Source organism: Mauremys reevesii, linkage group 1 (genome assembly GCF_016161935.1).
Source record: "Mauremys reevesii isolate NIE-2019 linkage group 1, ASM1616193v1, whole genome shotgun sequence".
NCBI classification, from domain to species: domain Eukaryota; kingdom Metazoa; phylum Chordata; order Testudines; family Geoemydidae; genus Mauremys; species Mauremys reevesii.
In genome coordinates, this window is record NC_052623.1 from 11,451,087 (window position 1) to 11,470,233 (window position 19,147).

Below are 19,147 nucleotides of genomic sequence, written 5' to 3' on the forward strand. Positions count from 1 at the left end.
CTCTAGGTGTGGAACGACGCTGCCTCACAGATCTTCTACTCGCTGGGCATTGGCTTCGGGGGGCTACTCTCCATGGCCTCCTACAACAAGTTCGACAACAACGTGATCAGGTGAGCAGGCGAGTGGGCCAGGGAGTGCTCCTGGCCAGGCCGGGTGGGGCCGAGGCAGCGTGGTCCTGAGTGACCCCACACATGTGCTGCAGGGGAGGCTGCCCAGCTGTGTGGGAGGGGGCGGGGGGAGGTGCGTGTCTTTGCTGCCATGAGGACTCCAGAGCCAGCTGGGTCTCTACTCTTGTCCCAGAGCTGGAACTTGTGACCTTCTGCTCCTGAATGCCAGGTCCTGCCAGCCGAGCTACAGGGGAGCCTGGGAACGCCAGCGGGCTACCACCACTGGGGCAGGGAGCTGGGATCCCAACTCCTTGGCAGCTCTGCCACCCCCTGGGCTCCATGGGGAGCTGCTTGATGGTGTGAACGTCTCATCCCAAAGGCTTGACGGTCTCTGTGCCAGAGAGCCTGGGCCCGGGGAGGGGCAGCCCAGGCTCCTGCCAACTCCTCGTACAACCTCCCCCCCACCCCCTCCCGCTCTGCTGTCCACAGGGACACCCTGGTTATCGCCATCGGGAACTGCTGCACCAGCTTCTTCGCTGGATTCGCCATCTTCTCCATCCTGGGCCACATGGCGTGGAGGAAGAGAGTGCCGGTGTGGGAGGTGGCCGATTCAGGTACGGGGGGGCTGGCTGGCTGTCCTGCCTGGGTGAAACCATCCTGCCCCGCCCCAGCCAAATTCCATGCCCACCCCAGTGATGTTGGCCGGAGGGGGTGGGGGTGTCTTGCTGCCAATTCCTCTCCAGATCAGGCCAGCTGGGCCTCCAGCAGGAGCTGCCCTCGCTCCATCCCCCAGAGGATCGGGCGGCTCCTTGCCCTGGATTGAGGAGCCTCCGGGGCCGATTCAGGCCCAGCCCTGCGAGGGGTGCAGCCCGCCCTCACGGTGTCCCAGCAGGGCACTGCTGGAGTGTCTAATGTGCCACCCTCACCCCAACCCTTCTTGAATGTGTCCCAGCCCCCGGCTCACGCAGGGCTGCCCAGAGGGGGGGAGTTCGTCCCAGGCCCCGGACCGCACAGGGGCCCCCACGAGACTAGAATAGTCTATAGTACTGGAACTTTTTTTTATGGAAGGGGCCCCCAAAATTGCTTTGCTCCAGGCCCCGTGAATCCTCTGGGCGGCCCTGGGCTCACGTTCCCTTCAGGGGCTGCTACTGGCGCTGGCCTGCCCGTCTGGCTGGCACTGCCCTTGCTCCGGTGTGACGTGCACACAGTGGGGCACCCCACCTTTTCCCAGTTCGTAGGGAATTCGTAGGGCTCCAGGCGAAAAGCTCCTACCCGGACCCCATCCGCAGGGCTCTGGGTGTAACTAACCTGGTCTGTGCAAGGACCCGCACCCGGACCCCGTCCGCAGGGCTCTGGGTGTAACTAACCCGGTCCGTGCAAGCACCCGCACCCGGACCCGGTCCACAGGGCTCCGGGTGTCACTAACCCGGTCTGTGCAAGGACCCGCACCCGGACCCCGTCCGCAGGGCTCCGGGTGTCACTAACCCGGTCTGTGCAAGGACCCGCACCCGGACCCCGTCCGCAGGGCTCCGGGTGTAACTAACCCGGTCCGTGCAAGGACCCGCACCCGGACCCTATCCGCAGAGCTCCGGGTGTAACTAACCCGGTCCGTGTAAGGACCCGCACCCGGACCCAATCCGCAGGGCTCCGGGTGTAACTAACCCGGTCCGTGCAAGAACCCGCACCCGGACCCGGTCCACAGGGCTCCGGGTGTCACTAACCCGGTCTGTGCAAGGACCCGCACCCGGACCCCGTCCGCAGGGCTCCGGGTGTCACTAACCCGGTCTGTGCAAGGACCCGCACCCGGACCCCGTCCGCAGGGCTCCGGGTGTAACGAACCAGGTCCGCAAGGACCCGCACCCGACCTAATCCGCAGGGCCCCGGTGTAACTAACCCGGTCTGTGCAAGGACCCGCACCCGGACCCCGTCCGCAGGGCTCCGGGTGTAACTAACCCGGTCCGTGTAAGGACCCGCACCCGGACCCCATCCGCAGGGCTCCGGGTGTAACTAACCCGGTCCGTGCAGGTACCCGCACCCGGACCCCGTCCGCAGGGCTCCGGGTGTAACTAACCCGGTCCGTGCAGGTACCCGCACCCGTTCCCAATCCGCAGGGCTCTGGGTGTATACTACTTCTGCAGGTGTGCAGGACCTTTTCCCAGTGAAAGAGCCTTACACAGTAATACGCTACATAACCTCTATCTATTACCAATCACCAAAACCGGGCTGCACACGCGACACACTCCAAACCAGACGTGAACTTTTCTTGCTGGCCAGCCAGGATCAGGTCCATCCGGGGGACTCCAGTCTCTGCACGGCGTCATTGGCAGGGTGCTGAGGTCTGGCAGCTCTGATCTTTGGGGCTGTGTCCTGGAGTTGGTTCCCAGAACTTCCTTTTGGACCCGAGTTTCTATAGTGAAACGAGTCCTTTTTAGCTGTACCCTAACCAATCATTGTAGTAAAATGTTACTAACCGATCCTAACGTCGTGTAACACAATTCTCCAACCAGTCCTCCCTCATCACCCTGATTGATTTTGCTGGGTGTAAATTAATTATGTAACAGACAGAAACAATTAAAGAACCAGACAGACCATACAGATAAACAGTGGGGGAAGTGGGGGATGGTAGTGACCAAACAGTACAGCAATGGGGATTTCACAACCACCACTATTGAGAAGTGATTTCTTGCCAGACAGATGCTGTCAAACAGAGTTTTCTTTAGCCAGCTTATGTTTATCTGGTGATAGCAGACGAAGGCCTTAGGCTTTAGTTACGATGTGGCTGCTGACAAAGGCCTTATCCTTAGACCGGGGTAGAAACACGCTGGGCAGGAGTGAACATTGCTGGGGTGTGCTGCTGCGGGACGCCGTGTTCTCCATTTCTCCTCCTCCCCCGCAGGTCCCGGGCTTGCCTTCGTGGCCTACCCAGAAGCCCTTGCTCTGCTGCCTGCCTCTGCCTTCTGGTCGGTCCTGTTCTTCCTGATGATGTTCACGCTGGGAGTAGACACCCTGGTGGGTATAACCTGGCAGGTCATCGCTCGCACGCCCCTTCCCTCCGCCGCTGGGGGTCGCTGGCCTCTAGGGCCCTCACCTCCCTGCAGCGCAGAGGTGTCGCCCTCCTGGCCGTGGATCTGGGACGAGCTGGCCCCTAGCGATGCAGAGAAGCTTCTGCGGCCGCCCGTCTGGTCCATCTGCCTCTTGGACACATGGTCCAGCAGCGTCCACTGCTCACCCCGGCATCTGCAAATCCTGCTGGTCCAGGAGGTCGTTCTCTGGCAGAGCTGGGTTCATGGGGGACGGTGTCAGCCCCCTCCCCCAGGACACGTTGTCATGCCCCTTATAGAGGGGGCAGGGGGTGCTCCTTGCAGGGGTGGGGCAGGAACATGTGGTGGGGCAGCAGGTGCTCCTTGCAGGGGTGGGGCAGGAACATGTGGTGGGGCAGCAGATGCTCCTTGGAGGGGTGGGGCAGGAGGATGCGGTGCGGGAGGGGTGTGGGGTTCTCCTTGGAGAGGGTGGGCAGGGGGGATCCTCGCCACCCTGAGTCGGACAGTCAGTCAGGAGTGACCCTTTCCAGCTCCCTCTGCACTTAGCCCCACATGATGTGTGGGGTGCTCCCCTGCGTTCTGGAGACACTCCGCAGGGTGCCAGGGCACCGAGTGCACGTCCCGAGACTGGCAGTGCCCACGGGCAGGTGCCTGGGGTGCCCTGACCCCCCGTCTCTCCCCCAGTTCGGGAACATGGAGGGCATCACCACGGCCGTGCTGGATGAGTTCCCGGCCCTGCGCGAGTGGAGACGGAAAACCCTCTTCCTGGGCGCGCTGTGCTTCACCTTCTACCTGCTGGGCCTGCTGCTCATCACCGAGGTAGGGCAGAGCTCAGCCCCCCACGGGGAACCGGCTGTCGGGGCCGAATTGTCTCCAGCCCACAGACGCCATCGACCTCGGGGCAGGAGCCCACGACTGCCTGCTTGGCACAGGGGCGGGGCCTTCCCCAGTGGACGGGGGTACTGGGGGGTGCTCACCCAGCTGTGCTGCACTCGGGCTGGAGACGGGTGGCCGGGCCTGTGGCTCAGCTGGCCACGTGGTGGGTCCGTGGGAACAGAGGCTGCCCTCCAGCATGGCAGGTGCTGGGCGCGTTTCCCCGCCTGTGCCCAGTCCATGTTCATGTGCCCGCTGCACTGTCGCTTGCAGGGCGGCATTTACTGGTTCACCCTCATCGACGCCTACAGCACCAGCTTCGGCCTCATCATCATCACCCTCTTCATGTGCATTGGCATTGCCTTCTTCTACGGTGAGTGTCCCCAACCCGGGGCTCGGCGCATCCCAGAGCGTTGGACTAACCTCCCTCCTCGCCCACCGCAGAAATGCAGCCTCCTCTGGGGCGCGACGTGGCAGCTGCTTCACAGCACATAGCAACACCACCCTACCTTGTTAAAGCATCAGCCGCGTGCATGGTACAGGATGCAGAGGGGGCCGTGGCCCCTGGCTGATCTCCACCCTGGAGGGCAGAACGTTTCCGGCCAAGGGTCAGGACCCCAGTGCTTCCTCCAGAAACCAGCAGCACCTTATGGAACCGCTGACCCGGAAAGAGCGCCACCTTCGGAGCTACCGAGCGCCTCTCTGCAGCCCCCGGGGGTCGCTGGGAGGTCTGGCTTCCTAGCCCTGCCCTGGTGTGCAGGGCAGCCCAGAGGATTCAGGGGGCCTGGGGCAAAGCAATTTCAGGGGCCCCTTCCATTAAAAACAGTTGCAATACTCTAGAATACTAGATTCTCGTGGGGGCCCCTGTGGGGCCCAGGGCCTGGGGCAAATTGCCCCACTTGCTCCCCCCTCTGGGCAGCCCTGCTGGTGTGCGCCTGGGGAGCTCGCCCAGTGCCGGGGACGCCCCAGGCCTGGTGCAGGGGGTGACCACGGCACCGGAGCTTCTCCTCTTTAAACCCCCATTTGTCCCCACCTCAGGGGTGAACCAGTTCTGCCGGGACATCGTTGACATGATCTGCCGGTGCCCGCCCTGGTGCAGCAAGCTGGTGCTCTACTTCAAGGCATGCTGGGTATTCATCACGCCGTGCCTGCTGCTGGTAGGTACCGGCCCTGCCGCCACGCGCAAGGGGCAGCTGCGTGATGCAAGAGCAGAGCCTGCCTCTGTCGCCGGGCCCGGGACGACTCTGGTGCTGAGGAGCCGAGCTGCTCGCAGGCCTTCCTGACCCGGCAGCCGGATGGGGCCGTGCAGCCCCCTGGTGTCCCAGCCTGTAACCCCCTCAGCATCCCCGGGGCAATGCCAGACTCCACCGTGCTGCACCGCTGCCCCCTAGTGGCTGCAGCCTGCACAGGTCATATAGGCCAAGCTCTGGAAGCCTTCGTGAGCCCCATCCCCCGGGTCTCTGGGCACCTCCTGGGGCGGGGGCGGGCAGCCCCCTTGCTGCAAGAGGCGGGTGTGGATGGCGGGGGAAGGGCTGCGGGTGTCTGACCGGGCTGCTCGGATCTGCCCTTCCAGTTCATCCTCTTCTACATCTTCCTGGAGATGTACAACACGTCCCTGCACTACGGCGCCTACGTCTACCCGCGCTGGGGCAAGGCCCTGGGCGTGTGCATGGGCACCGTCACCTGCATCCAGATCCCGCTCTGGGCGCTCGTGGCCATCGGCAGGGAGTCGGGGACGCTGACGGACGTGAGTGCGGAGCCGAGCCCCCTCCCCGGGACCCCCCCCGGGCTGGGGAGGGCAGGGCAGGGCGTGGCTGGAAGGAGCTGGGAGCTCCCGGCTGTGGGGCTGTGGGGGAGTCACCCTGCAGAGTGGGGCATGCTGGGATCTGGAACCTGCCATCTCACCACCTGGGGCCCCTGCTGGGCCCTGCTTTGTCCTTCCTGGGCAGGGCTCGGGCTCCTGCCCCCAGCCCCGTGGCCCACCCCTCTCGCCGTCGGGCAAATGCTGCCGCCCTGCTCCAGCGGTCATGGGCCTCAGCCCCCCGCCCCGCGAGTCCTTGGACCCCACTCCCCCGCCCGAGGGCTGGGCCTGGCACCTGGCGCCCTAACCCCCCTCCCCCGCCTACGGGCTGAGCCTGGTGCCTGGCTCCCTAACCCCCCCCACTCCCCCTGAGGGCTGGGCCTGGCGCCCTAACCCCCCCCTACTCCCCCCGAGGGCTGGGCCTGGCTCCCTAACCCCCCCCCTAGTCCCCCCGAGGGCTGGGCCTTGTGCCTGGCTCCCTACCACCACCACCCCTCCCCCTGAGGGCTGGGCCTGGCCCCTGCCCCCCCCTCCCCCTGAGGGCTGGGCCTGGCTCCTAATGCCACCCCACGAGGGCTGGGCCTGGCACCCCACCCTCTCTCCCCCCGAGGGCTGGGCCTGGCGCCTGGCTTCTCCTCCTCCGCCCCGAGGGCTGGGCCTGGCGCCTGTTTCACCCCCACCCTCCTTGCAGCGGTTCCGGAAAGCCATCCACCCCCTGAACTCCTGGCGCACGGCGACCACCCACGCCGAGGTCATCGACGTCCCCTACACCATCAACCTGGTGGACAGCGACTTCGCCAGCCCGCCCCAGGGGAGCAGCGAGGCCTGAGGGGCCGGGGCCGGGCAGCAGGACGGGGGCTCCAGGCAGGTCGCTGCCCTCGCCGCTCCGGGCAGCTGCTCTTGGTTCCGTTGTGGCAGCCTCCCAGGCGGAGGCCGCGGGCCGGTGCTCCTGGATCTGCTGGAGGCTGCAGCTGGCCCTCACCTGCAGGAGACGATGCTGGAACCTGCTGCTCTCCAGCCGCAGCGGTGCCAGCGGGGGGGTGGGGGGCAGGACTCTGCTCAGGACTCTGGCCAGCCAGCGGCCGCGCGCTTTGCAAGAGGGGCCTGGCCTCTGAACCTTCTTAAAACCACAGGGAAAGGATTGTACTTGAGAATCGATTGCACGTGCCCCCGGCGCAGCTGGGCACGCGGCCGGGTGGGTGCGCAGGCGCCCTCCCACCCCGGGCATGGACAGAGGTGCCCAGCTGGGGCCGCTCTGAGGTGCGGAAGTGCGCTGAGAGCGGGGTGCCCCGGGGCACAGAGAAGTGCACGCACAGAGAGGTGTCCCGGGGCGTGGACAGAGAGGTGCATTCACAGAGGTGTGTACCGGGGCGTGGACAGAGAGGTGCACGGACAGAGCGATGCCCCGGGGCGTGGACAGAGAGGGGCGTGGACAGGGGGCGCCCCAGGGCGTGGACAGAGCCATGCGCTCCTTGCCCCGCTGCACCCCCAGCAGGAAGGGATTCCCCAGCGCTGAAGCGAGGCTGGGCTGCTGCTGTCCCAGCACTAGTGTCTGTGCCGGGGGCTGGCCGGGCTCCTGGGGGCTGCACCTTGGGGGGAGAGTTGTGGTGGGGGCTCCTCTGGCTCTGCGCCTGCCAATCCCCCGAGGTCTAGTCCCCGGGTTCCCCTCCTCTGGCTTGAGCACTCAGGCCGACTGCTCCATTAGCCAACCCAGCCATGGCTCTAATGGGCTCCTGCCGGGGTCTCAGCCAGGGGGCGGCCGCCAGGGTCTCAGCCCAAGCCTGCCCCAGCGGCGAGGACTTGGGGCCAGCGGGTTGGTAGCGGCACCAGGTTCATGGTGCACAGCTGGGAAGCACCTGGCTCTCACCTGCTCCATGGGATCTGCCCACGTGTGGGGGCGGCGGCTGCTGCGAGCAGGGCTGGCAGAGGGGAGGATTTGTCCCGGCGAGGTGCGGGGGGTGGGGGGGTGTCTCTCCATGGGCCGGCCCTGCCAAGGGGCTGGGTTTGGGGGCCCCGGCTCTCCACCTGCTGGCATTTCTCTGCTGCAGAAATAAAGGCTCGGTGTTTCCCAAACAGAACGGGACCGTCGCTTCTTGTCGCCCCGCTAGCGGCCATGGGGACGGTGCTGCCTGGTCCCTGTGTGGGGCTGCGTCAGTCTGGGGGCGATGGTCAGGCAGGGCCTCGATCTGCACGGCACCATGGACCGCCCTCCCCCCCACAACACCCACCCACCCTGCAGGGATGGGGGAATCGCTGGGAGGCTGCGGTACCAGGGGGGTGAAGTGCTGGGTGCTCCCAGGCTGGCTCCTCGTGCCCCAGCTCAGCGCACAGCGAGGGGGAGAAAGGCTGGAGCTGGGCTCCCGTGGGCAGGGCTGGGGCAGGCCTCTCCCCAGGGCCTGGAGCCCAGCTGCCGAGGAGAGGCGTGAGCTCTGCCTGCTGGGCAGGGGCCAGTGCCAGCCCTTCGCCGAACTGGGCGCTCTAGGTTTAAGGTGCCCCGCTGGCTCCTGGGGGCTGAGTGCTGACCCCTCGGCGCTGCCAGGGCCTGGGGAGCTGGAGGAGACCTGCTGGCACAAGGGCAGCTCTCCACCCCCCGCAGCTGCTGTAGCCCCAGCCCAGCCACCGGCTCAGGGCCAGCTGCATGCCCGAGGCCTGGTCGAGCTGCCCCAAGGACGAGCTGGGGGGGGCCAGGCCAGGCTCCTCGGGGCCCTGCAGGAGGATTTAGAGCCTACTGGAAAGGCGGCCAGGCCCAGCCTAGTGTAACCGGGGCGGGGCTGGACTGGTCGTTCCAGCCATGGGCACGTGGGCGGCTTTGGGTTAGTTTGTGCTCCCCGGGCTCTGATGCCAACAGGCGGCTCCAGTCGCTCACCTCAGGCGGCTCAGGGCTTTTCATGCCCAAGGCCAGCGGGGGAGACAGATGCTTCTGGTCCTGCCTGCTGGGCGCTGGCTGTGCCTGGTCTGAGCCCCACCCCAGCCAGTGCCGGGCTGACACTGAACTTATCTCTGCAGCTTCCTGTACCAGGGCCACCCGCAGCCATGCCCAGCTCGGCTCTCCCCGGTGCAGGGCACAGGCTCCCAGCGGGGCGTGCGGGGATCGTCTGGGGCGGGAGCTCCGGTGGCTGCAGGGCCACTTTGTCGTGGTGCAGGCTGCCCTGGGCCTGGCCTGCTGGGAGCAAGGCCCTCACTCCCCCAGGGGCCTGGTGTGGGGGGGCAGTGCCCCTGCCACACCTGGGACAGCTGGCAGAGTGTTCAGGGCTGGCACATTCACTGGGCTGTGACCCTATTAGTGACATGTGTGGGGGGGGCAGGCAGAGCCCTGGCCCCCCACGTGTGATTGCTTTGAGAGATCCCCCAGCTCATGGGGGGGGGCTGCTAGAGGGCACCTCACGCCCCCCTGGCTGCTACATGTGGCCCTGGGGCCACACCAGCTGCACTTCAGTTACAGGGTAACTGTGCCAGCCCCCGCCAGTGCATCAGTGCTGCCCCAGCAGCCTCTTTCCACCCCCGGTACAGGGTGTGTATCTAGGTGAAGGGCTGCAGGGATCCTACCAGGCTGCAAAGCGGCGAGTGCCCAGGGCAGCGGAGCTGCGTGTGGGGGCCTGGCAGCCCCTGAGGCTCGACCTCTCGTGCCCGGTGCAGGCTGGCGGGCCCCCATTCCTCGCAGCAGCGCCTGAGCCAGCCAAGAAGAGACCCGTAGCCCCTCGCTCAAAATCTCCTACATGCTTTATTGGATTGAAAACAGTTTTATGAAATGACAAAACAAATCAGACTTGGCAGATGCGGCACAATCGCTGCTTTATAAATGGCACCACCTTCTCCAGCAAGCAGCGGCGTGGGGTGCCCTGCCCACGGGCCGTGCTCGGAGCAGGGAGGAAGCAGCACAGCAGCCGGGCCTGCTGGGGGTGGGCTGAGAGACACCTCTCCGGGGCCCTTCCCACCCTGCTCTGGACCCACTGCCAGGAGGGAGCTGGGCACTGCGGCAAGGCACGGCCCCAGGGCTTCCCTCAGCGGGGTGTGGGGGCCTTTCCCAAGCCAGCGGAGCTGCTCTGAAACCGCCCAGCGCGATCCAAGCTGTGTGGATCGGGCCCGGCCCCAAGCTGGCGTAACACCCATCACGGACCGTCAGGAAAGGGCTGGGACCCGGGCTCCCTGGCACGAGCTGGCCACCGCCCCTGCAGCAGGACGAGGGGCTGGCCCCTCTCGCTGGGGCTCGCGGGTGACACGGGGGCCAGCAGCAGCCAGGGGGCAGGAGCGTGAGGAATCGCAGGCACTTGATCAATGTGGAGGATTTTTCACTGCTCTCAAAGCAACAATAATCGTCTAGCTACCGGCTCTAAAACACCTCATTACACCAGCTCCAAGCAAAGGCCCCCGCCAGCCCTCCCCTCCCCTCCCCTCCCCAAGGAGCCTTGCAGCCAGCCCTGCTCCCCGAGAGCACAGGCTTCCTCCACAATCGAGTAGGCAGCACGCCAGGCCCAGCGCCATGGGGCTCCGTGGGGGGAGGGATCAGGCGTGGGGGGCAGTGCACAGGCGGGTGGGGGGGCTGGGTGCTCTCCTTCAAGTGAAGGTTGCAGACAGGTTCCAGCCGTCCACGTGGAGGTAGCAAGTCAGTGGGTCAATCGGTCACTGACACTGCTCCAGCTGGGGGCACTGGGGGGCTCTCGGCTGCTGGCCCCTCCGGCCTGGTTCTAGTCTAAACAGGGAGCAGAGCTGCACAGGGGAACCCCCCCCGGGGCAGAGCAGAGCGTGGCCGAGGCCAATCGCTCCTCCCTGGCCATGCGGCCGCAGCAGGCGTCCCACCAGCCGAAGAGACGGCTCTGGTTCCCGTCCCCTCCCCATGCTGCTCCCCCTGCAGCAGCCCAGCCCCGAGGGGCAGACACAGGCTGCCTGCAGCTGCCCTGGGAAGTAAGAACTCCGCCCGCCCCAGAAACCACCGAGCGCCCCCAGCCTGGCCTTGTGCTCCTGCTGTGGCACCCCCAGCAATCACAGCAGGCAGGACGCCCCGGAGGCCGGGCAGCATTAGAACCGCCAAGTCCCTCCTCGGTGCACAGCAGAGCCGACTCCCCCTCAAGCCATTGCAGCCCCTCCCCCAATTCTCATTCACCCCCAACCCGCGGGGGCCAGGTCCCGGGGAGCAGCCCAGCCTCTGGCCCTAACCCTGGCAGCTCAGTGAAGGGGCCTGGCTGTCCCCACTCGGCTTGCGGCCCCGGGACCTGGTGGGAGGCTGCTCTGGGGTTCGCAGCACCTGCCTCCCCCGGACCCGATTTCCTTTGCCCAGTGCGTCCCTGGCCGAGGGAAGCCCAGCTCCAGCTCCAGCGGCGGGGAAGGCTGAGCCAGAGCAGGGCCTGCTGGGGGATCCTCACCGAGCAGGCCCCCACCCGGCAGGCTGCAGCCATCCCCTGAGCCAGCTAAAGAAACAAACAGTGCCTAGAATAGACTTGGCCACGGTTCCTGAATGCAGAAACACCGGCCAGGCCCTTGCGCCCTCCACACAAAGCCCTGAACCCACTCGCTGGCAGGCGCCTTCTGCTTTCCCCTGCCAAAAACGCATAAGCCCCGTCCTCCTCCAGTCACCCCAGCCACGGGGCATCTGTCCCCAGGTGCCCTACACTGCCCCCCCCCCCCCGAGAGCTGCAAAGCCACGCAGCGGATTCAACCCTGAGTAGCCAGGACTAGGCCCTGACCGCCCGGAGCCGCTGCCCCAGCCCAGGCGAGAGGGAGGCCAAAGCCCGGCGGGTGCATAGATGCAAGCGGGGGGTCTGGGCCAGGGACCCCGCCCCGGTGGGGCTCTCGAGCTGAGCAGGAGCCGCGCATGCAGGAGTCCCGAAGAAGCCGAAAGGGGAAAAATCAAAGCCCGTTAACCAAACCCTAACTGCCGTGTGGGCGAGGGGAGGCGGGAGCACTCGGGAGTCAGGAGAAGCCATGCACAGCAAAGCAGGGGGCTACTGAACGGGAGGGAGGGAGGGAGAAGGGCGGCTGGTTTCCACCTCAGGAAATAAATACATTGAAATAGCTCTTCCCCCTGCAGATTTTACATAACTTGATTGGGAGGCAGAGGGGTTCTGGGGGCGGGGAGGAGGGGGGGGGGCAGTTGCAAGCACCCCACCCATGTGGCTCCTGGAAGGGGTGGGAAGGTGCCCTCGCCCGTGGCTCTGTGCCCCGCCCCTCCCTGCCCAATGGATTGGGTTGGTGGCTGGCTTTCCTCCTCCTCCTACTTCTTGGGCTTCTTGAAGATCTTTAGGGGGAACTTTTTCTTGCCCTGGCTGGAGTCAGTCTCCTCGCCCGTGGAGCCGCTGTCCTCTTCCCCGGCGTTCTTCTTGGCGGCCAGCTGCGGGATGCGGGTGTTCTTAGCATTGCCGGGCCTGGAGTCAGAGATGGGGGAGGGCGTGTCGGGCTCGGTGGAGCTGGGGCTGTGTGAGCGGGAGGAATCAGAGTGGCTCTGCCTGCCTGCCGTCGCGTGGCTGATCTCCCCGAGGCTGGCGGACTTCTCCATACCATGGTTCAGCATCATCATCTTCTTTGCCACCACCGGGCTCTCGGCCAGCCGCTCCTGCAAAGCCCCCAGCGAGGAGGCCTCGCCGTGCCTGCTGCCTCCGTTGGAGGTCGGGGTGCAGCCGGCAGGGTGGCCTGAAGCCGCCTCCTCTGCGCACCTGGTCAGCAGGGGGGCCCTGGCGGCCAGGAGCTTGGGAGCAGAGCCTGGGATGCGCTGATGGTCGCTCATGTACGGGAAGGAGGAATCGGAGTCGGAGTGAGTTAGGTCCCTGTGGGCGGGAGGAGAAGGAGGTCACAACAGCGTCCCGTGCCCGGAGGAGCCTCGCACGCACACGTGCACACACACACGTGCACACACACACCCATGCACCATGGCTCAGCCCAGCTAACACAGTGGAACTCTCTCATGTGTTATTCTGCAGGGAGAAACTTGCAACAAGCCTCCAGAGCAAACCAGTCCTGCTGCTCGGCTCCTGCCGGGCCCCGTCCTGCTCTACCGCTGTGCTTCCCCTCCAGGGGTGGCTGCTGGCAGGCCCAACCGAGCGAGGACTTGCCCTGCCCCTGCATGCTACTTGGCACATGGAGCAGAGCTGCTGTTTGCAGCTAGTGGGAACCAGGGCAGGCTCCCTAGCTTTGGCTGTCCGTGTTAGGGGTGCACCCTTGTGCCTGGAATCGGGGCTGGGCCTAAGGCCAGGGTAGGGTGACCAGACCAACAAGTGTGAAAAATCAGGATGGGGGTAATAGGAGCCTACATAAGAAAAAGACCCAAAAATCGGGACTGTCCCTATAAAATCGAGACATCCGGCCACCCTGGGCCAGGGAGAAACTCCACTGTCGGACAGTGCAGGGACCGTGGGGGCAGCACAGAGGGACCTGGGGCCTGTTCACAGGACCTGGTCCATTGGCCCTGCACTTCCTGGGCTCAGACAGCTGCAGGAGTTCAGCTTCACTCCACTTAGCCCTTCACAGGGGCGTAACAACCATCAGCAACACGGCGGCAGCAGGCATCTCCTCCAGCCGGCTGAGCTCTGCCTGGGCAGGGAGCTCCCCACCCTCTGGTAGCGGCACTTAAACCTTTCCTGTGACTTTACCCTCCAAACCCCACAGCTCTCCCCGGGGACTGCCGTGAACGGAGAGAAAGGAGCAGGACGGAGGAGTGGATCTCCCCCCAGAGTGAGTGCTGCTCTCCAGGGGCCACGGCATGGTGCTGATGCCGATACCCCGGGTCTCATTTGAACAGAGCAAGGTCCCACTGCATTATCTCAGCCTGCAGGTGCGCACACAGCCCCTCTCCGCTTGAAGGCTGCAGACTGACCTAAGACAGACAGCGTTCGCCTGGCTGTCCCCCACCCCGCCGCCGAGGCAGCCAGTGCAAACCTCGAACTGCAAGCGTCACGCTTCGAGGTGAGGCTTTCCCACGCAAAGCCATGCCTGAATGAACGCTCCTGATGCACAACCGGCCCTGCCAGCCAGACTGCACAGGGGTTTGTGGCACCAGCCTCGCGTTGGGAAGGGATTGGCCAGTGGTGAGCCAATCCTCAGGGGATCTTTGGTCTTTGCAGAGCGGAGAAGGCAGGGAGGGCTGCAGAGCCACAAGTTTCCCTTTGCACCCTCAGTTCTGACTAGCGGTTGGGGTGCAATGGGTTCGCCCGACACTGCTGCAGCCAGCAGGCTCCACAGCTACCCCCGCTGGCTCTAGAAAACCCTCTGCCGGACTCACGGGACCCTGCGTAATGAGAGGTCAAGTGGACCATGCTCTTGTTCGATAAAACTGCCAGTCCTATCCCTGCACAGGCTCCTCTCACAGGGCGAGACCATCGCCCATGTGATGGCAGCCTTTGGTACGGGCCCCAGGGACCTCGGCCCACCCCCCCGCCTTCAGCGCCAGGGACTAACCATACGGCCCTCGGTAGTGGCTGGAGGGCGGGAGAAGGGGAGAGGGATCCAGAGACAAGAGGGACGAGAGAGAAGGAAGCAGGAAGGGTGCAGGGGAAGAAGAGAGGTTAGGCGCTACCGTCCTGCCCAGCTGTTGCTCCTGAACCAGCCACTTGAAGCCAAGACTTTCAAAACCCGGTGCCTCCAGTTAAACTGCCGAGCCCTCCTTTTGGAACCAAATTGGTGGCCTGGGTTTCCGAAAGCTGGGACGCCTAGCGGCTCTTCTTGGAGCCAGTGGCTGAGATTTACCCCTGTGACTTGGAGCACAAATCCCATTGGTTTTCATGGGACTTGTGCGTCAGAAACCCCCAGCCACTGACTCCCGTGGGAGCAGCCAGGTGCTCAGCTTTATGGAAAACCAGGTCACCGATTTGGGTGCCAAAATAAGGACTCCAGCATTTAACTTTGGGTCCCTGTTTTTGCAAGTCTTGGCTGCGTCGTTACAGTGTTTGACTTTTTTTGTAAATGCAGCCAAGCGTGTTCACAGGCACCAAAGCCACATGACTGACAGTGTGAGGCCAATGGCATGAACGTCTGATTTACAGATTGCTGCATGTTCTTTTCTACGCTCACCTAACTCACTAGTCCAGGTCTGGCGAGTGCTGGGGGTGGATGAGAGAGGGGAGGGGCACAGGAACGGGATGAGCAGCAGAATGTGGAAGAATGGAAGGGGAAAGGCAGAACAGGGGGCTCCTCGCCTGCCCTGGTCTCTGCTGCCCATTGAGTGCTTTTCTCTCAACAGGCTTCCACTGCCCGTATCACACGGGCCCCGCGGGGGGTGAGGTACTCTTGACCTTTCTACGGATGGGGTCAAGGCCGTTCAGCCCGAGCGTGCCAGAGCAGGGCCTGGCTCCCCACCCAGTACACACGGGCCTTGTTTTCCTTTCTTCTGGTCCCTGCCTTTGCCAGCGGGGGCCCAGCTCTACTCCAAGGGGAGCGTCACACAGCTTTGCTTACAGCGGAGCTGGGCCTGACCTGCAGTTTGGTTACGCTGCTGCCCTCAGCATCAAGCAGCCTGGGACTGGGAAGAGGCCCCGACTCACTGGGGAGCCCCATCATTAATTCCCACCCCATCTAATGGCTCTGGCACCAGCCCCTGCTCCCACCTTATAGACGAAGGGCACCCAGGCGGAAGACTCCATCGCCCGCCCCCTCCCCGCCACACGGGAACCACTGGCACGGCTCAGGAGCAGGCGGTGGAGAGCAGAAACCTCTGTGCACAGAGCATCCGCCACCCCCATCCCTGAATGTTAGCATTCAAAGACACACACCAGTCTCCAAAACCAGAACAGCGCTGACCTTGTTTGCACCAGGTCCTCTGAAGCCAATTGCAAAAGAGAAGTGAAGAGTGAGGAGTTTGTGACAGTCAATCCAGTGGCCCGGCCTTTAGAGAAGGGTCTGTCAGTATTTGCGGGACATGGAGGAAGCAGATTGCTAAGCATGATGCAGTGCCCAGAGCTACTCACTCTCTCTCTTTCCTTAGGGGAAAGGAAGAGGCTGGCAGAGACACTTCCCTGGCAAAGGCTCATCAGCAGCTGTCTCCTGGGCGTTGCTGGAGCTAAAAAGAGCCATGCATTATATCACAGAGTTTGGGGCGGTACCCGCCTGTGTCATGGGGACTCCTGGGGTCTGTTCCTGACTCCAGCACTGACTCTCAGAGGGGGGGGGGGGCTCTGTGCCTCAGTTTCCCCATGTCATGCTCATCTCTCTTGGGGATGTTGCATGGCTCAAGTGATGCCTTGGAGAGGCTCTGAGCTCCTCAGACAAAAAGGACTAGAGAAGTGCAATAAAAAGATGCAATTTGACACAAATGCAAATTAAACAAGAGGTGAATGAAGCCTGGGGGCCTAACCGCCCAGCTCTCCTCCCACCTCGGGCCCTTGCTCTGGAGAGCGCACTGGTGGCTACCCTTCCAGGAGACATTCTCAATGGGGCAGGGGTGTCCGGTGCTAAGGAAGTGCCCTTTTGCCGGCAGGTCTCCTCCCTGGGCACAGAGCAGAAACAAATCCCAAATCTCGCTCTTTCACTGAAAACGACAGTCAGGGTCAGAAGCGACCTCTGCCCGGGAGCTGAGGATCAAGCCGAGCCCCCTGCGGCCTCGGACTTACTGGTCTGCAGGCCTGGGCTTTTCACAGGGCCAGCAAACATGCACATCTGCCCAGAGCAGCAAACAGCTCTGGGGAGTGAGATGCCGCTTCTCGTGACAAACTGCCCTTCAAGCTGATGTCAAGGCTCCTAGTGTAACCCCCTTTTCCAAGGACTGGACACTGGGTTGTAAGAACTTACTCAGAGCTGTACCTTGCCATGGGAGCTGTTTCCAGACCAAACGGGACAGGCCCGACTGGACTGAAATTTGGCAAGCAATTCACCTAAATTATATTCAAATGGTTCTTTGCTCCCCTTCCACAAGCCATAAATGAGCCAAGGCGGTGCTGTTTAATAACCCGCTATGGAGCATGGGCAGGGCCAGTCTCCCACGTGAATGTTCACAAGGCTTGTTGCTCCAGAATGCACACGTCTAAAACGCACCATTAGTTTGTGCTTTACAAGAGCTGTGATTTGTGGCCCGTGGCTCAGAGGTTGCTCTGGGCCATCAGGAACATACTGAACCAACAGCCCTCGTCTCGGAGAGATCTGCTTTGAGACACAAAGGCGGGGCGTGAGAGTCGGGCAGCTGAAGCCCAGGCTGTGGAAAGTTCTGGCCAAGTTGATTATAACCTGGGCAGTATGTACAAGTAGGGCGACTACTACTAATGCAGTGGGCTGCGCTTTGCACTTCTCTAGCATCTCCTCCCATCTCCAGCCATTTGCCACTCACTCATTATTTAACACTGCCACTGAGCTAGGAGAGAATTCTCAGTTTTACAGATGAGGAAACTGGGTCCAGAGAAGTGAGAAGTTGGAAGAGAATCCAGAACACCTGAACCCAGAACCCTAGTCCCAGGCCCTAAGCACTCGACCATACTCCTTCCGTAACTGTGTGCTTAACAGCAGCTTCTGTCCTGAACTAGGGCCTGCTGGAAGTTAATCTAACAGTGGTAGATTCTCTGCCTGCTATCCTCAATCCCATGACCCAAAAGGTGCTCTCAAGACACATCCTTGTGATAAGCGGAGAAGCTTGTCCTGTTTGTTTTGTGTGTGAACTGAATTGTGGCGGAAGGCGCCCTGGGCAGCACAAGAAGTGGAATCCTCTACTTCAGCCACAGAACAGCTAGGAACATGAGCAGTGTCAGCACAAGCTCTCGTCACAGTGGGCTTCAGCCATCTTCTAGAAGGACCCCGTCTAGGGAGGAAGAGGACATTCAGTTCCCAAGGCCTCTCTGCTGACACTGCTCACAGGGCTTCTGATCAGCAGTGAGATGGTCTGAACTGGACCAAGTCCACTAAGTCATTTCCCATAGGCCACCAAACAGCCATCACTGCCTCCTAGTCATTACGGACATGGACCGGACTACAGCTGGTAACCTACAGCTGAGACACTCATCACTCGGCCATCCATTGCTGAGACACAGAGGAGAGTGTCAGTCTGAGCAAAAGTCCCCTGGATCCTGCTGGTCCATGTCACCCCCTGAACACAATGGGGCACTTCAGCTCCTGCCGCGTGCTCCCAGCAGCGCTCGCCAGGAGCTAACCACTTACACTCATTTGCAATTTGCTTGGGAAGAGCCAAAGATGAGACAAAGTTTCAAATAAGGTCAGTGTTTGTTTGATTAGTCGTGTTACCTTTGTTCCCGCAGGCACAGCACCCACATAAAAGACCGATTTATTCGGAGACACAGGCAATTCTCAGCCAAAACCACAGCACCTCACTGGTTAATCACCACTGAGAGGACAGATGAGGCACTGGACCAAGTTCCTAAAACGGCTCCGCTTACACAGGAGAGAGGCTAAGGAAGCAAAAGCTGCAGAAACCAAGGAACGATTATAGCCCGAAGGGAAAGGGTACAAGGACTCCAGGAGGAAGAACGCCACAGCAAGCACCAGTTCCGAGGCACGGCAGGCTAGAGGGAGCTAGAAAAGAAGGAGCGGTATACCCAAAGCTCTCAGTGTGGCAGCGAATCCCCGAGGTGACATCAGGAGGGGGCAGGTCAGGGGTGGAGTCCAGCTGGAGGATATAAGAGGAGGAGGTGTGATGGTAATAGATAGGGTGGGCATGGCAAGCAGGAGAAGATGCAGTGGTGGTGGCGGTGGAGGAGCAAGAGGTGGAAGAGACGGTGGTGACAGACGCTGGGCTGGTTCCATGAGCGTCGGAACTAAAAGACTGTCCAGAAGTGAGGCTGTGCATTCGACGGAGAGCAACTCTGCCTGTCAGGTAATGGGCAGGCTGGCCTGGCTCGTTCTGGCCATGCACGTAACTCTCTACCAACCTCTGAGATCCGAGGGAGTGCTGCGGGTCCACGACGCGCTGGCGGACACCGCTCGGCAAGGGGGCAGCTGTAACGACAGAGAAGAGAACACTGAGTGCAGCTGGAGAAGGATCTGTGCACTAAACCAGCCAGGCTGCACTGGCATAAAGCCACCATCCCATGTCAGCATTACAGGTCACAGAAAATCAAACTCTATGCCAATGGAGCACCGCTTTGGCCCTTTCAGCCACCCCAGCCCGTCTGGGGTGCCGGGAGCTGTGCCGATTTGAAACAGAAGAGGCGGTACGTCTTTGCTTCTGCTTCGATCAATGACCAGCCCAAGAGAACCAGGATTTTACATCCCTTATTTGATCCCCATGCTTGTCATAGGTGACCAGAGAGGAGTGTGCACTATCAGAGGTTTATATTACTAGCTTGAGACTGAAGCAAGGGGTCTGATTTTGATTTTACTGATACCAGTTCTACCCCAGTGTATTTGCACTGATTCAAAGGAAATGCTCCAGAGTTACCCCTTTGCTGCTGAGAGCACGATTT

General features: G+C 62.5%; 2 protein-coding genes across 13 annotated transcripts in view; one reads left to right on the top strand and one right to left on the bottom strand.

The window, feature by feature from the left end:
- Positions 1–8,050, top strand: part of LOC120393412 (sodium-dependent proline transporter-like) — a 39,173-nt gene extending 31,123 nt beyond the window's left edge. For 5 of the 6 annotated variants that reach the window (XM_039517952.1, XM_039517921.1, XM_039517931.1 and 2 more), the window contains 8 exons: positions 7–110; positions 597–721; positions 3,004–3,116; positions 3,833–3,967; positions 4,295–4,394; positions 5,060–5,178; positions 5,595–5,768; positions 6,514–8,050. In XM_039517952.1, the coding sequence (XP_039373886.1) occupies positions 7–110; positions 597–721; positions 3,004–3,116; positions 3,833–3,967; positions 4,295–4,394; positions 5,060–5,178; positions 5,595–5,768; positions 6,514–6,651 (1,008 nt within the window). In that variant the 3' untranslated portion in view covers positions 6,652–8,050. The remainder of the gene's footprint in view (positions 1–6; positions 111–596; positions 722–3,003; positions 3,117–3,832; positions 3,968–4,294; positions 4,395–5,059; positions 5,179–5,594; positions 5,769–6,513) is intronic. The other variant, XR_005592035.1, reaches the window with a different exon arrangement.
- Positions 8,051–9,524: 1,474 nt separating this feature from the next.
- The window catches only part of STIM1 (stromal interaction molecule 1), a 165,146-nt gene continuing 155,523 nt past the window's right edge, over positions 9,525–19,147 (bottom strand). For 5 of the 7 annotated variants that reach the window (XM_039525521.1, XM_039525511.1, XM_039525502.1 and 2 more), the window contains 2 exons: positions 18,281–18,680; positions 9,525–12,580 (listed from right to left, as the gene is read on the bottom strand). In XM_039525521.1, coding sequence (XP_039381455.1) covers positions 12,031–12,580; positions 18,281–18,680 — 950 coding nt within the window. In that variant the 3' untranslated portion in view covers positions 9,525–12,030. The remainder of the gene's footprint in view (positions 12,581–18,280; positions 18,681–19,147) is intronic. The other 2 variants (XM_039525536.1, XM_039525545.1) reach the window with 1 other exon arrangement.